The sequence below is a fragment of the Epinephelus moara genome, chromosome 14 (assembly GCF_006386435.1).
Source record: "Epinephelus moara isolate mb chromosome 14, YSFRI_EMoa_1.0, whole genome shotgun sequence".
Classification (NCBI taxonomy): domain Eukaryota; kingdom Metazoa; phylum Chordata; class Actinopteri; order Perciformes; family Serranidae; genus Epinephelus; species Epinephelus moara.
In genome coordinates, this window is record NC_065519.1 from 24,696,227 (window position 1) to 24,714,253 (window position 18,027).

General features: G+C 40.4%; 1 protein-coding gene across 6 annotated transcripts in view; it reads right to left on the reverse strand.

Moving 5' to 3' along the window:
- Nucleotides 1–18,027, reverse strand: part of LOC126400518 (palmitoyltransferase ZDHHC14-like) — a 69,558-nt gene that overhangs the window by 9,900 nt on the left and 41,631 nt on the right. For all 6 annotated transcript variants that reach the window (XM_050061262.1, XM_050061263.1, XM_050061266.1 and 3 more), the window contains exons 4-9: nucleotides 16,268–16,420; nucleotides 10,952–11,089; nucleotides 10,026–10,074; nucleotides 7,379–7,481; nucleotides 5,739–5,848; nucleotides 1,388–1,493 (exon numbers count right to left, since the gene is read on the reverse strand). In XM_050061262.1, coding sequence (XP_049917219.1) covers nucleotides 1,388–1,493; nucleotides 5,739–5,848; nucleotides 7,379–7,481; nucleotides 10,026–10,074; nucleotides 10,952–11,089; nucleotides 16,268–16,420 — 659 coding nt within the window. The remainder of the gene's footprint in view (nucleotides 1–1,387; nucleotides 1,494–5,738; nucleotides 5,849–7,378; nucleotides 7,482–10,025; nucleotides 10,075–10,951; nucleotides 11,090–16,267; nucleotides 16,421–18,027) is intronic.

Consider the following 18,027-nt stretch of genomic DNA (forward strand, 5'->3'; position numbering starts at 1 on the left):
GCCTAAAAACATTCTACCAAGGAGTCCTAGCTTAGGAGTGATTTAGGAAAGTTCTTACGACCCCTCTGAGCAAGGAAAGGACAGAAACTTTTACTAAGTGATGAGGTGTGGATGCATTGTTTTAAAAAGGTGTGATTGGTTGAGCCTGAAAGGTGTAGACATCAAGTGGAAATTAAATGATTTGCATCACAATATGAAGTCATCGCTGCTGCACTGTTGCATGTTTCTAGTTGCCATATATCCTGGTGAAGAGATCACTTTCATTTCTGGCGTTATTGCGTTGGGTGAGAGACGTGAGCACATCTCTGCACATCTAATCTGTAGTGTTTCATTAACTCAGTGTCATTCAGCGTTTTGAGTTTTTTTTTCCTCCTACCTTTTTGTCTTTCTGCTATTTTCTCCTCTATGAAACTCTTAAACCTCTTAAAACAGAGTTCATTAAGACATCACAAAATGAAATTCAAGGACTTTAAATTACTTTTTCAAGCCCCCCCCCCCCCCATCTTCAGGGTCTTAACTCAGCAAATAAAATAAATTCCTCAACAAAAATTTAAATGTCAGAGAACAATCTGAAAGTAGCGCAAGGAAATAATGCCAGCTAGATCATAAGTTTCACTTTCAGATTTTAGCGGAGCTTTCACAATGGCGCACCGTTGAAGAGAGAAGAAAACAAATCACAGTGAAAAGTTGGCTCATAAAGTTGAGTACTGTTAAGTTTAGCCATGCCAACATAGGCCTACTGCTTGTGTCAGGGTTCTAAGAGTGGAGCAAAGTACAAATAAATGTCGGGTGGGACATCATCAAAGCAAGGAGGAAGGGAGAGGAAAAGCGCTGCAGTCGTGCCAAGTAGTGCAAGACAAAATTAAAAGGAAAAAGCTGAGCAATTTCTGATTCTGTGCAATTTAATTACATTGATATGATGACTTTAGTCAAAATATAAGACAGGGTTATGTGGTTCTTTTGAATTTCAAGAACTTTTTAAGCACTTCGTTTAAAAATAGGCGACTTTCGAGGTATTCCAGTACTTGATTTTTTTTTTTTCTCCTCAAAATTCAAGTAATTCAAGTACCTTGTGTGATCTCTATTCTCTCTCTACACAGTTTTTCACCTAAGGAGGCACTCTTGTGAGTGCTAAGATGCTTTGTGAATAACTTTTATCTTAACCAGTATTTAGTCTGTAAGGGGAAAAACTTTACCATTCTTAGACTTTTCTTAGAATTTCTGTACTCGGAAGCTTTGTGAATATGGCCCAAGGTCTCTCAACACTCTGAGCAACTACAAACATGCAGACTACTCGTGACCATTCAGTCTGCATTTTTACTTCTACAAAATTAACAACCTGACTGTAGTATCCTGGAGAAATGACAGAGTCAGGTCAGTGTCTTACCATGTGGCTCTGCTGAGACTGGGTGGCGCCGTACATAGTGATTCCATTGGTTGGTGGTGCCAGCTGCGGTGTGTCCGATTGGATAAAGCCTCGTCTGTCAATGAGACTAGTGGGAGACAAACAAAGAAGGGAGAAAAGCATTGTCTGTGGGCATTCATTCACAAATGTTACAAAGCAAATGGCATCACCCAGTAACAGATTAAACACAATAGAACATCGAAAGCTTTAAAGCACAGATGTAATAATGAAACAGCCACGACACTTTTGACTGATTGAAACAACAGGCTTATCCTGTATCTACAGCCAGGCTGGATTAGCAGAGTGCAAATGCCCCTGTGTGTCAGTGGCACCACTCTGATAAAAGAGACAATAGCATGTAAGTGATTGTGTGATGTATTAATGTGTACAGTACTGGTAATAAATTAACATACCCCTGCAGAATTTGTTACATGTTTACCATTCATTACAGAGAACATGAGTGATCAGGCAAAACACATTTTTTTTTATGTCTAATGGGATTCAAATTAAACTATAAGGCATCACAGAATAGCACAATCATTAAACGGAACATAGCAATAAAGAAAATACTGCAACGGTTACTGTCCAAAAGTCTGCCTACCCTTAGTTCTTAATACTGTCTATTGCCCTCTTTAGCATAAATGACAGCTTGCGGTCTTTTGTGATAGTTGTGGACAAGACCCTTTATTTTTTTTAGGTGATAAAGCTATCCATTCGTCGAAGCAAAAAGCCTCCAGGTCCCGTCAGTTCTCGGGTTGTCTTGCACAAACTGCACGTTTGAGAGCTCCCCAAAGTGGCTTAATGGTAATGAGGTCATGAGACTGTGATGGCCACTCCAGAACCTAACCACTGCAGGGTGGACTTGGCCTTGGGTTTTGGATCACTGTCATGTTGGAAGGACCAAGTGTGTCCCAGATGCAGTTTCCAGACTGATGGATGCAAATTGCCCTCCTGCGTTCTGATGCTTCAGTCATTCTCGCATCAATTCGACTAAATACCATGTGCCACTGCAGATCAACCACCACAAAAACATCAGAGATCCCTGTCCATACTTCCCAGTAGGGATGGTGTACTATTCTTCATAGGCCTTGTTGACTCCTCTCGAACATAGTGTTTATGGTTGTGACCAAGCGTCGCTACTCCATGCTTGTCTAGGTGCTACGTGCATGTTGCAATTGGGCTGGATGCTAAGTCATATTATAAAAAAATACATTCTGCCAGGAGTATGTATATCATTGAGCACAACTGATCTTCCATATCTTCCACTCAAGCACAAACATTCACACAAACATATATAAAATCACCACTCAGGACTATATCAAATCCTGCAGTGGAGCACTGGAGTGAATCATAGTTTCTGTCTCATCGTTACTGCTCCAGAAGTCTGACATAGCTGGTTACATAATGACCTGCTGAACTCTCGGTATGCACATGTGTGGTCATGGGCCAGATGTATGTGATAATGACTATTTGTCAGCCAGATAAAGCACACACACCACACACACACAGAGCCAGTTGAGGTGTTAAACTGTGTGAGCAGAGTAATCATTTAACAGAAAGTTAACAGTGTGACAGTGTGTTCCAGTGGGACTGAGCTCGATTCAGGTGGAAATGGTTTGCTAGAATCACAGACACAAACTCCAGGAACCTATAGCGATGGCTTGTGTTGCTGGTAATGAACACTGGAACGTCTGCAAATGCTGTTAGGAAGAAATGAGCATAAAGACATGTAGGCTGATGCATTAGAAAATGTGAGTCAAGGTCTCAGCAGGGAACGAAATGCAAGAGGCTTTTGTCTCGGTGTGTGTGAGAGGCAGCGTTGCTTGCATAGTCTGAGGCTGAGGTGAAACATTCCTTTCTTACTGGTGGACCCAGCTGTGCAGTGCCTGTGGCCAGCCACAGACACACACAAAAAAACACACGCCCAGATGGCAGCCACCTGTGCGCTGAGGACTCTCCTTTGCCACCCACTGGAATCATTATTGGTGACTTATGGCTTGTGATGGCTGGAGCATAGTACAGCCGAGATACACTCACAGGATGTTGCCAGAGGCCACCATCACTGCTCTTCTTATACTTTATGTTAATGGCTCTATCTATATATTAGGGCTGTGCCTCTGGAGATTTCCAAATGAAGCGTCGAATGTGTGACTTCAAATTTTATGACATCATAGCTACAGTTTGGTACCAAAACCCAGTGCCAATATGGCAATGATTCCTATATGACTGGTGCCTACTGGGCTGCATCACAACGCAGATTTTGTTGCCTCATTTTGGTGCCAAATTGCGTGCGTAGTGAGTGTGCAGTTGAAAAACAAAGAGATTGGTGTGTGACAGTGATGCATGACAGTGAAGCTGCAGTGATCGTAGCAGAGACTTTGAAATTAATTTAAGTTAGTGAGCTAACTAACCTAACCTGACCAGGCTCACTTAAGGTGGGCCATTAAGGTGGACCAGCTATTCTTATTGAGTAGGTTTACATGCACAAACAGTCCAGTTTTTACCCTTATTCTGAAAGGACAATATTCCTACTAAGCTGTTTACATGGCTGATGAAAATTAATATTCCACTAATATTCCTGTTTGCATGCAGCTGTGCACACTCCATTATCGTGCTCTAAAATGTCGAATTACCTCAAAGAATCAAAAATGTTGAACAGCTGGAGCCATTTGTCATTTTGCTTCTTTGCATCAAAATAAGATTTCTTAAAGTTTCCTATCAGTGGTGGACTCGTAGGACTGTGCGTACACAGCCTCCCTCTTTTATTCCTTCCTGAAAAGGTCAATGTTGTGATATTTACATATCCCAAAACATGTTAATCAAGTCTTCCAAAATGTGTAACAGCAGGTATTTATCTTCTTCCAACCAGAGCTGTAGGTTTCTGCATGCATTTCTACACCATCAGATTTGGATCTGGGGAATTTGGAAGCCAGGTCGATGCCTTTAGTTAATTAAATTCAATTTTTATCTTTATTTTTGTGGGCTATTTTACCTTTAATGAACAGGACAGTATAGCGTGAAGGGTATAGAGAGAGAGGACGACACGCAGCAAAGGGCTACAGGCTGGAATCGCACCTGCAGCCACTGCAGCAAGGACGATGCCTTTGTACATAGGGGGGCCTGCTCTATCCACTAAGACACCAATCAATTTTCCTTAATGAATAGATGTAATTTATGGTGTTGTTAGATTGCTGGTAGACTGCTTCAGTAATACAGATGTGTGCCTCCCTTGGTTTGTGGCAAGAGTAAAACAGCAGTGAAAATGTTTCTGAAAGGCTAAATGCCATTAAATATGGACTGAAATGGAAGATATAAACATGTTGTGAATTTTGGAAATTATTACATCCATCTGTTTCTAATAACTTTTGGACTTCATAATGCACTGGGGTTAATTATATTAATGCAGCCTGGTCTGCAGCTGTGCAGAGATACCGAGTTTCAACAGAATAAATAGACATGCAAAAAAAGCTGCACAGCATTTGGAAGTCAACATTATGAATGAAGCTTGAAACTATTCTGTACAGCCGTGATATGTATTTCGCCTAACTAGAGACTGTGTGTTTCTCTGACTTCCTGTTTTCATGCTTAAATGAGTGCAAAGCAAAAGGCCAAAGTTTAAGACTGCAAGTTCCAAAGGCTAAGAGATGTTGGTGACGTCTTGACAGCGAACGCTTTATCTAAAAAAGTGGGTCTGATGGCCAGTGAAGATAAAAACAGATAGTAGGTATCTCTGTCCAGTGGGTCAGCTTGAACACTTTCAAACCATGATGAAAGGAAGGAAAAAAGAGCAGTCTCAGAGGCAGCAGTCAAGACATACATTTTCACAGATGAGTAATGAGAATTGTTGGGCAAAATGCTGAACTGAAAGAAGCTGGGAGGGAATGTGCGATGTGTACTGACATTTACAGTCACATGGACATGAGAAAGTCGCTGTGACAGTTGGCCTGTATTTTTGTTAAATCACATGAACAGCAAAAGTGTGAAATCTAATATATCAAGCCAACTTTGATCTTGGATTTGGTTAAAATGGGCTTGAAATCCTTTCCACTCATGCAGTATCTTAGTGGCTATGTATAGCGAAAAGGCTGCAGGCAGGCTCGTCTCAAAGCAGCTCCTCACATCAAAAGGAGTCTCGACTAACAGTTCTATTTTAGTCTTCGGACAAAACGCTAAATTACAAGGGGTGAAAATAAAAACAGGTGCTGTGACCTATTACAGTAAAGGTGACAAATGGGTTTTCTCCAAGCGGTGAGTGATAGGGCTAGTATGTCATCATATGGGCACCTAGGAATGCCTAAATCACCTCGTAAGAACACATCAACACACGTCATACCTTGGTGGCAGGGGTCCACACAGTGCTGCACAGCAGTTGGTGAATATATTGCCATAGCTGTAGGGGTTATAGTTGTCCTTCCCTCTTTTAGAAGACCATGAACCTTTTATCTGGAAGAAACCACACAGCACAGATAAAAATCTCAAGTGTCACTGGATGAAAAATCACGTCTGTCTAACACAGATAATGTTTGTGTATCGTGTCTAGTCCGGGGCTAAGAATGTTTACGGTTCGTACAGGGATTGGACCTGTGACCTTGGTGTTTAATAGCCACGTTCTTAGCGCGCTATTACCACGCTCCAACCAACGTTAACTCTCTCCTGTCTGTGTGTTCTGTCTCTAGCAGGGGTGTAGTGCTATTTAAGAAGCAGAGTCCACCTATGACGGATGAAGTTGTGGGTCGTTTCAAAGGTTATGTAACCGCTGTTTCTACGGTGGTGAGTTTACATACATCAGACAAACTACACAGATAGAATAAAAGGATATTTGTTGCCTTTGTATTTTTACTAGTTAACAGACTAAGAAAAAACACTCAAATCATTGTGATGTTCAAAGGCTACTGCTAGCAGGTACCGGCAACTTTGACCATCCCATCTGTTTTTATTGTCTCTCTTACATGACATATGGTTCAGTGATGACTGGATCAAGCACTAAAAAAAAAGTGTATGAATTTTAAGCGAATTATGTGAACTGCGAATACTTTATTTCCTCACTTGGAGAAAAAAAGTGCCAGAGCAGAGTTCTGCTGCGCTCTGGCAATACTATACCACTGGTCTCCAATAATGTTGCAAAAAATCCTGAGTGAATATTGTAGCTCTCAAACCACACAATGTGACTGCAAAACAACATGTAAGCTACATCGTCTGTAAACATAACATTTTAATACATTCAACACATACAGTATTGTATGCATTTAAACAGTGCAAATTCTTATGTCAATTCAGAGTGTTTCTCCATACTGCAATGTCATTAGTGTCATTTGATGACGCGTCTGATGACGTTTCAAATGACGACCCGTGTGCAACGACTTCCGGTAAGCAAAATCACGGGACTTTTGAAAAAATTGCAAGACCCCACAAATATTGCGGACTTTCGTTGAATTTGTGTTAATTATTGTGATCGCAAGATCGCGATTTTCTGGAGGGACTGTTTAGTACCTATCTAACAAGGCTATAAATGCCAAGATTGTAAAGTGAGAAATAATATAAATATAACCAAATATTTAAAAACAATAATTACATGGATGAATAGCCTCATGACAAAATAAACAAAATAAAAGGATAAAAAATATTTTCCCCTCTCTTAATCAATAATGAATAAATAATAAATAATTCCTCACTTAATAAAAATTTAAAAAAATGTATAAAAATATGAAAAAATACATTGCTTTTTTCCCCTGAATTCCCAATATTACACAATATGTGTTGAAAAAGTTCTGTAATTGCACTACCAACAACTGTCATTAACAAAGAACACTAACACCACTGTCTAATCCTCACAGGAAAAGTAACTTAGACCAAACTGTAAACTAAACAATCTAACAGCAATGCTTCATTCTTTTATTATGGTGTCTCCTTATTTTGTAGTTCATATTTTAAGGAACAGTATATGTGGCACACTGATGTCTGTTTTATACTCACATCCTCATTGGTGGTCTGATTAGAGCTGATCAGGTAGGTATGGAAGCCTGAGAGGCCCACTATGGACCAGACAGAGAAGAAACACACCACCACCTCCAGCACAGTGACACGGTTGAGTCAAGGGATAATTGTTTAACTAAATGGAAGAATGGATTAAATAAAAATGGTGGTAGACACACAATAATGTTAAAGCACATGCACACAAAGACATACACACATTATAGACCCATATGAAGCGAGCATGGACACAATATAGTACGAGTCCTAACAGCTAGCGTATTGACCTACAGCCTCGGGGCTGTCCTCCTCTTGCCAATAGGTCCTAGTTACCCGTTCACTTGGCTGGGACTGCAGAATGCTGCTCATTTTCTCTGCTCCACATAAAGCACGGAAACACAGACACTGTTCAAGATGAATCCCTCTGCTTTTATGAGGAAAAGAAAAAACTACAGTAGCCCTTTAGATCTGAGGATACAGTCTCTAAAAGAATATCTTATTCATTAAAAGGAACCACAAATACCCTTAGTACAGATAAGTCTCTGTGGGCATATTGGTAGAATATTACATACTCAAAGTCCACGAGCCAGTCTGTTAAAGTGTACTGTAAAAAACCAACTAAACACCCTCACTCTGCGCCTTTCTCTCTCTTAATCTCCCTCTTCTTTTTCTCTCTTCCCATTCTCTTCCTCCTTAGCAAGGACAAAACATGTCATCATTCACCTCGTACAAAGGACTGCTACGATACTATCGACTGCAGTTCCCCTTTATTAAAGTCCTGTAGGACACAGGCCGTTATCAGCTTGGCTTGGCACACATTTCTCTGCCAGAGAAACAGTTATCTCACTCAGCCATGGAGAGAAAGGGCAGAGAGAGAGAGCGTGTCATAGCCCTGAGCTTTTAACTTGATTTGTGGCTTAGAAATAGCATTGGGTATCATTTAGATTTGATCAATGCTGATCTCCAAACTTGCTTATTGATTTTGGTTCTTATAGGATCCTGGTTCAGATTCTTGTACTGTTTAAAATCAGAGAAGAATTCAAAATATATTTAGAGTAATAACACCTTTATTTTCGGCAGATTTAGGCGGTCATTAATAGTCAAAAGGTGAGGTTAATTTTCCTCTCTGCTCAACACTAGTGTGTTGAGGAGCAGGGCTGAGCGATATGGCTTACAGGTAATATCTCAGTATCTCTAGGATATGCCGCCATAGGATATATATCTCAATATTTTCATATTTTTGTTTGATTTAACCCTTTGACGCTACCAGATGAAACAAGTGTGATCATTCTGGTACACTAACTGTATTTGGCATCTTAGAGGGCTTTAATTTTGATTTAGATTGTTTTTTGAAAATGTATTCTCTATTAAGTCTGAATAATTGAACACACATCTGAAATTCAAATTTTCTCTGAAATACAGTGTCTCTGGCAGTAGCGTTTTTAAATTATCATTTATTTTATCTTTTATTTCATATTTAAATCATTTTGTTTATATATTTATTCGTTCATTCACACATTCATTTATTCATATTTTATATTTACTTATTTTTATCTAGTTATTTATTACTGACTGACTTATTGAATAAATGTGAAAAATAACTTTTAATGGAAGAAAGCTTTCACTTAGAAGTTAGTGTCTACACACTCTTACTGTAATGCCTGGTATATACACACACCACAAAACAACATGGGGGCAAGTTGACTTTTTTCCCATCTTTTTTCAAAGTGGGGGCCTAACTGTAGTGTTGTAGACTGGGTGGTGTTTTAAGTAATGGAACAGACTGACTGTACTGCTACCTTCAGCAGCAATCCTTCTGTGGCACATTTTGAAGAAGACAGTCTGTCCCACATCTGCCCTTCTGAAACTGAGCCACCTCCAGATGACGGACACACTCCGGTTTCTTCCTCAGTTTCAAATTGACGTGAATGCAGGACAATGATCAACATTAAAGCGATGGAGCTGGGTGCAATTCCACCTCTAGCCATGCTTGTTGTTGCTCTGCATAATGGTTTGATGTCAGTACATCAACATTTTTTTTTACTGCATCCGACCTTTATTGCCTGGATTCACAGCTGTAAGATCAAATGGCAGGAAGCCAAACTTTACTGAAATGTCAAAATAAAACATTTGACTTGCCTGGATTTACAGCAGTCCACACGATTATCACTGATGCTGTGCTGAAACAATAAGCTGACTTACAGGGTATTTGTAACAGCTGTAGCTTAAGACGTCTCGCACACACTTGGCATCAATCACACAGACGGACATACCCGCGCTTATATCCAATCTCACTCACACGGCATCTCTGTAGAGGGAGCGGGGGCAAGTTGGAGCCAGCTGGAATCAAAGAGCGACTGAGTCAATCGACAGAGACAGAGTGAGGAGCTGCCTTGCGTGCTGTATTACCCTGATGGAACAGGACTAATCAGACGTACACCAGTTACGCAAGTACTATAACTGATGGGAATGCATTGAAAAGGCATGTTATGCAAATGAATTCTGACCTACAGGATGACCTAAACGGAGCCCTCGCTGGGCAAGTGAGTCTAGTCACTACGGACAGAGGAATATAGAGAGAAAAATCAGACACTTAATAGACACATATTCCACAGTAAATGCCAAAAGGCCAGCTTCAGTGAAAGGATATCTGGCAGGACTATCTTTAAGTGCATTGAGGAATCCGTTTCGATGGGAGTCTGTGAACAGAGAAAGATAAAGTTTCTATTAGACCACTATGCAGTTGCATTCGCCATTACATACACACCAGCTCATGCAATGGTGCAAATCAGTATTAAACAACACCAATTAATGTGGGTACTTGTATCAGGTATTGGCTACTACTACACACTCTGGAGCGAGTAACTTGCCGCAGACCCTTTCTTGGTTTAAGTGTCAACAAGATAGACTGAACTGGGCAGAGTGGGCCCACTTAAATTGGCACTCCAATTTAACGTCCATGTGTGAAGAGGACGGAGCCAAAGGAAAGAGCAAAAAAGAAAAAAGCTTAAATGAGGGCCAGTTATATGTGGCTGTAGGATTCCTCTGTGGCTCCAATCAGCCAGATTGATCATTTACTTTGCCTTTTAATTGCATAAGTACAAAATGGGTTGAGAGAGTGCAAAGGCATGTTTTACAGAACAAATGAAATATTGTGATAGTGTAATTTTAGAGCCTCAAGCACTGGAGGACCATCTTTGATTTGAAGCACTGACGGGCCGGTTTTACCACTGCCATACTGTATGCCTACTGTACGCCTCAGCAGTATAATTTCCTAGCATCTAATCTTGGCCAATATTTCTTTCCCAGTGCAATGTAGATCCGCTGACTGTCATTTATGTGCGTGCACACACACACACACACACACATACACTAATGGGGAGCCCACAGTCCGCTGCCTGCTCCCAGCTGGAAAGACGGTAACAAGCCAGAACGCTGCAGCTTTTCACAACACCCACTTACAACCTGCTGGCTCGAAACACACCAAGAACACAGCCAGGAGGAGTGTGTCGGTGTGTGTGTGTGTCTGCACCATGCCTGAGCATGTGTCCTCTTCCCCTCCCCTCTGCTACTTACGTAAAATAATGTGTGTGATGACGAAGGCGAAGATGAAGATGGTGAGGAAGGAGAGCGAGAGGATGAACATGTAGAAGAAACGGTAGTTCCTCCTTCCCACGCAGTTCCCCACCCAGGGACAGTGGTGATCAAAACGCTCTGCACGGACAGAGAGAGACAGATGGAGGGAGAGTAAGAAAAGTTTGGGTTTTTTTTGGATACAAGGACTCACACCTACAAGTTTTTCCTTTTATCCCACCACACTGCTGCTACAGTGACATTTCTCCTGTTTGAAGTCTTTGTCATGTATTTGTGCTCTTGTAAAAACCCTAAAGGAAACCGGGTTATGTTCACACAGCTTAAAAATCTGGTTTCTCCAGATGATGTCTGGGTTTTCTCAATTACAGCCATTACATCACATTTAAAGAACCAGGTTACTTCAGTGTATGTAAACACAAACTATAAATCTAGAGCTGTGGGAAATGAAGAAAAGGGGAAGTGTTCCTCTGGGCCTTGGCATGAAAACATACACATTTTTCACATAGTGTAAACTGGCTATTTATATAAACTCGCTAATAAAAGTCACAGGCCGACATGACTGTGTATGGCTGAAATTCTCCCCGTCACTGTGGGTCTGTGTGAGGTTGAAAGAAGCACTTTGCTGGGTCAACAGATAAAGTGCCTCCAGTAAGACATCAATTTAGGGATATCTGCAGACGTTTGAGGAATTACAAATGAAGACCAAAAAAAGGAAGTTCAGTGAAAGTGTCGTTCAGACTGTCGGGTTCCTTCCACAGAGATCATGCAGACAGGAGCAATAAGAGTCTGAGACTGAACAAAGTATTGTGTTGCACAGAGGAGCCTCTTTTATCTGAATATCTGTGTTGTTTAAGTAAATAAAATGTCTTGTGCAATGTACTCAAAACACAAATATGTATCTGAATGCAGTCCGAAGAGTTTAACTCCTTTATAATTTAAGGTGAAATGATTTCAGAGGAAAATGAGTCAGTAATGTTTTAATCAAAGAAACGGTGCTCCAGCACACTTATCTTCTCACTGATGGCTCCAAGAGTGGAGGGCTTATTGTTAGCATGGTTATTCAATCAGTCCTGACTCCATAATCCTGTCTCTGAGTGTGGACTGCTAGCTGTGCATGGTGGTAGCTACTTAACTAATTAATCAGAGCCATTATTTGTTTAGTGAAGTGAAATGACCTGCTTTTGTCGTCATTAATCAATGCCTGGTTGAAATGTGTCTGGGAAACACAGCCTCTAGTCAGACAGGATGAAAGGGGACAAGCTCTACTCGTCAAATCTGATTATCACAGCCTTTCCACAATGGTTATTAATATTAAGTGACCAACAATGTTAGGAGAGGAGGAATGGGACTTTTGATGTTCCTCTGTATGTGCTTCTACAGTCCTGTTCTGCATGTGTCAATGTAAGGATGTTTTATGAGGATGTGGGAAGAATGAGCCACAAGTGTTCAAGATACAGAAGAATAAAATCACATTAAATAATTACATAAGTGTTCTTGCTGTTTCAGAGTCCCTGATTAACTTTCAGGCATGATCAGGAGGAGGTAGAGGTAGAAACAATTGCTAATAGATACCAGGGGCCAGATGTATAAACGATGCATGCGCACAAAAAACATGCGTATAAAGGAAGAATGTGCGGTGACACCTCACACATTCTTTAGACCAGGTGTACACACAACTTTAGCTGGGACAGCTGGGGGTAATACAAAGCTGAATATGAAATATAAGGGAAGAGATGTCACTTTATAATAAAACATTGTTTTCAGGTTGCCAATTTCAATTATTGCGCTATTATTTTCGCACATTGCACAGCGCTCAGTAAAATGTCAATCAAAGGTGCATTTATAAACATCATGTTAAATTATTTATGATTTCTCATTCTTTGTCTTTACATTTAATCCATAATCTCACAGTTAATGATCCTTTAATTTGATTGTGAATTATAGTGCACTTTGTACCGTCATTTTCAACATACAGTAAGTGCTATGAATAAAATATTGATCATGCTTCTGACGTTTAATTATCAAAATGATTGAGATTTTACCGCAGTGTTTGTAGAAACATGTCATAAATTAGCGTGGAAGCGACAAATATCCACAGCCGTGCATGATGCCTTGGTGACACAACGTGATCAGTGGAATGACACTTTCTTTGCTGTTCTTCTCATTGACAGGTCTAATGATTGGTGGAGTGTGCACAGGTATCGATATGAAACAGTTGTTTAAGGGTGTTTCTACAACTACGTATAGCAAACTGTGGGACTTGGAAATGATTGATATTTATACAACAGAATGAGTTGTATACACAGCTTTATAAATCTTATGAAAAGAATGCCTATGCACATTCCTCTCTTTGTACGTACACACAGTTTTAGTTGTGAATCTACACACAGTTTTATGCATCTGGCCGCAGGCGTTCCGGCTGATTGCTCATGAACATCATCCCTTCAATGAGGGCTTTAAATTAAAATGAAATGCCTGCAACTCTAACAGGTTCATAATGATCTAATACATTCTTATTTATGTGCCGATATTCTTTTGATGTATTTTATTGTTTGCTTACATAACAAACTCATTTCCCCCAAGAGTGTCATTAAATCTTCATCTAATGTCCTTTAATTAAGCAAATTAGAGACAGACCCAAAATCCCTCTAAAAGTCAATCACAAAATCCCACACTAACAACAAGCACCAATATTTATGAGCACTACAACTGGAGTTAAACACAAACAGTGAGGCAATTTTAGAGATCTGTACAGTCTGTACTGCGAGGGGAAAAAAGAGGAGGACAGAGGGCAAAGTGAAGCGGTGTGTGTGTGTATGTGTGTGTGTGTATGATAATTCTGCGCTCTTATAAGCTTCTTCTATCACTCCCACGGGGATAACCCTTTTAAAAAGGAAGTGACTCCACCATATTCCTATCCTGCACTTCCACAAGGGAGGCCCTATCCATTCTGGCTGTTAACTTATTTAAGAGCTTGTTAGCCCCCTGGCGTTTACAGCACCAGAGGTAGACACGAAGAGACAGAGAAGTCGAGAGACAAGGGAAGCACTTTTTTTTTTTTTCACTGCTGATGTGATCTGCTTCTCCAGTTTAAGCGCAAGTGCCAATCTAATCTGTTACTAATACTGATCATTACAGACTTAATTCACGGGTTATTAAACCAACATAAATAAGGTTCACCTTGCTCTACAGCAGAGCCATTCAGGGGCTACAGTTTAAGAAAGCTAAAGGCCTGGGGGCCAGACACTTCCTTGAGTTATTATTCTCATTATGTATGTAGACCTGACACAAAACTGAAAACTTTTATTTCGCTACAGTGCAATTTACATTTATTATTTACATTTTCACTACCTCTTGTCCTCTCCTCTCCCTGTAGACAGCCTGCACTTTGGTGGAAGTTTCACTGAATTTCTGCCACGTGACTGTTGATCTCAGCTGAGTTATTAATGGCTTCCCAGAATTTAATGTTTTTTACAGGATTTGGTCAGTGCAAATGGTTTTATTTTAGGCGATACTTAAAAAGATACATGTCGAATGAAGTGATTCTGATGAAATATCACTATTCTACATTTGGTATCCTTGACAGAAGCATTTGTCACACATGATGCATTCCAGGACCGTTGGAAATTGGAAAATCTGATGATAATTTCTGTGTTTACAGTTTCTGGCTATGATAAATGGTGTAATTTTGGCATTTTTTTTTAAAGAAAACATTCCTTTCAGACCTCCTTCCTTTCAAAATTCCTTTCAAGAGACAATTAGGCCAAGTGCACAGGAGTGCTGCACTGGTTTGAAGCATTTATTATGGCAAAGTATGTGTTATTTGCATGATTTATTTGTAAACTGAACCGACTGACTGGCCGGTCTGGCTTGATCGCCGGGCCGGATTTGGCCCGCGTGCCGCTCTACAGTGTTTGAAAAAGACCAGAAAGCTCATCATGTACATGAATGATGGTCCTTTTCTCTTGCATATGACCTAATTCTCTATATCCTGGTTCATACAGTTTATCTTCGAAGCTTCATAACCAACCCTGGACTGACTGACTTCAGATTTAACTTTGGGGATATGGAGCCTTGTTGGGTGGGGAGCTGGAACTGGAGCTTTAAGCGCAGAGGGGAAAGTAATTCTCATGAAAGAGACACCATTAAGAGCTGACGTTCATCACTAGAGCCCATAAACAGTCCAACTATGTGTCTATATCTCATTCTTCATTTCCCTCCCCATCTGTGGCTCACAGCTATGATCCAAACATATTTCTTAAACCTTATATTTGGATATAGATTTAGAAGATCACACTGCTCTGCGTCCATGTTTGTTTGTTTGTTTTCTTGGTCAGGATATCTACTTTAAATGACATTTTAATCAGAAAGTGAGCATTGCCAGTTTCGTTTTGGAATCCACCTAAAATGCACACATAATCCGCCTTTGTGGACATAGCCTGTTTGTGAAAATGACTGCCCTCCCATCTTTTTTGTTCAGCTGCCAGTCTGTCTTCCTTCCTGCCGGCGTACATCTGCTGCATCTGATTACCACCTCCTCATCTTTTTTTTCTTTCCTGTGTTTACTACTTCCTCATCTTTGTCTCCCAGGTTTTTTGTCAGCCCCACTTCTGACAAGGAAACAGACATTGAAAGACAGGAGTTGTCTCTGATGAGTGAGCGGCACAAAAAACCTTGATGAGGAAGATACAGACGCACAGGTCCCTGTATCTCTCTCTCTATCTTATGGTAATTGCCTAGCTGTGGTCTTTGCTTTGTCTCCAGAGACGGAGCATGAGGTTGTGAAGAGCAGCAAAACTATTATGCTGCTGTTTTCTTTCTGTTGTTCTCGTTGTAACTTTTCCTTCCCTCTCCTCTGTGTGGAAGTGGATGCCTCTGAGCATATGTACTGAATATTCCCCGTAGATAGGCATCATCAACTAAACATTTATCTTGGCTCGTTTTCTCACCTACAGATGCAACTTTTGCTAAATCAGGTTAAACATGAATTTGTGTGTTTATATGTGTGGATGGGGGGTGGAGAGACTCTAAAGAGAAATAAGTTTACAAATGTGATTTTCTCAGATAGGCCTACAGTTAATCTGTGTATCTACATTCACCTTTTGTTTAAATACATATAAACAGGTATGAAGTGGTTCAATTCAAACAAATCACAGACTAGACTGAGGACTGAGTTTGGTGATGGTCTTGGCTGTTTGTGCTAATTAGACTAATTCTCAAACTGAATGTGATAAAGACTTAAGTACTAACAGAAAATATCAGCCAAACACTCTGCAAGGGAATATCATTTTCACTCACCCACGCAGTTGTCACAGAGGCTGCAGTGGGAGGCACGTGGCGGTCTGAAAATCTTGCAGGTGAAGCAGTACTTCAGTTTGACTGTCTGGCCGTTAATGACCACCTCCTTGGTCCTGGGAGGAGGCCTGTAGCCTGTGCTGCCATTAGCCACATCTTGGGAAGATCAAAGAGAGAGAAAAACAAGAGAGAAACGTAAGAATCAAAGTGAGAAGACTGTTAATACTACTGCACGGTGTTTTCTCTGGGTTTCACTCAGGCCCTAATGGGCTCCCATACACAGTACTACAGTGTGGTGTGGCATTGATAAAGCGGGTGTGTTGTGATTATTCCAGTGGCAAAAAATACTACCAGTTTAATTGGCAAACCTCTGGACAGGATGTGCAGACTGAAAATAAAATGCAATGCAATAAAAAAGCAGGACTGGCTACAGTGTGAAATCAAACATGTCCACCACAAGAGGAAAATACAGCAGTCTTGTGATTCACTAGAACAGAGAGTAAGTTACAATTAATGTAATATAGAAAGGAGTAAGTTTGATAAACCCACCGGTATAAATTCAGTATTGAATTGCAGTACTGAATTGCACTGAGTTACTAAAGCTACAGTTGGTAACTTCTATGAAAATAACTGTCATATTTGCTGAAACTGTCACTATACTATGAAAGAAGCACACGAGACAGACAGTCGGTATGAAATACCATGTTCCTCCTCCCCTCCTGTCACCTCTAATGGCATTTGCTAGGATCAGACCACACAGCGGTCAGCAACAACCAAACAGATTTGAGGAGTCTCTAATGCAGCTGTCAATCTTGTCAATTGCTCTGTGAACTGCTGTCAAATTGTCAAACTGGGCAGCGCTGATTAAATATGACTTAAGATTCTGTTGCAATGCCTACAATGTTTTAAGAAACATATTTCCATACATATTTACAATGTATTTGTTTTTTGTATCTGTAAAATTAGGAAGTTGGTCAGGCATGTGGGCGGCGCTTGGTACTCAACAACATGACGCTCGGGTCACAAACTTTCTAGAAATGCTTCAAGGCAACAGACTAAGCAGAGGAGGGTTTTTTTCACAAATGATCTGCCTCATTTGGTGCTGTGTAAACATAGCATTGAGCAATGAGGGTTTTTTTTCAAAAAGTTTCCATCCCCAGCTCCTCCAGTCTTCATGTCGAAGTATTCTTGAGCAAGATACTGAACCCCAAATTGCTCTTGATGGCTGTTCCATCGGTGTGAGAGTGTGTGAAAAACGGAGTAGCAGGTGGCACATTGTATGGTGGCCTCGGCCACCAGTGTATGAATGTGTGTGAATGGGTGAATGTGACATGTAGTGTAAAAAGCGCTTTGAGTGGTCAGAGGACTAGAAAGGCGCTACACATATATATATAAAAATGTGTGTGTGTGTGTGTATGTGTATATATATATATATCTATACACCACGTTCCAAATTATTATGCAAATTGTATTTAAGTGTCATAAAGATTAAATTTTTTGTTTTTCAATTAAACTCATGGATGGTATTGTGTCTCAGGGTTCTTTGGATCACTGAAATCAATCTCAGACACCTGTCGTAATTAGTTGGCCAGGTGAGCCCAATTAAAGGAAAAACTACTGAAGAAGGATGTTCCACATTATTAAGCAGACCACCATTTTCAAGCAATATGGGAAAGAAAAAGGATCTCTGTGCTGCTGAAAAGCGTGAAATAGTTGAATGCCTTGGACAAGGTATGAAAACCTTAGATATTTCACGAAAACTT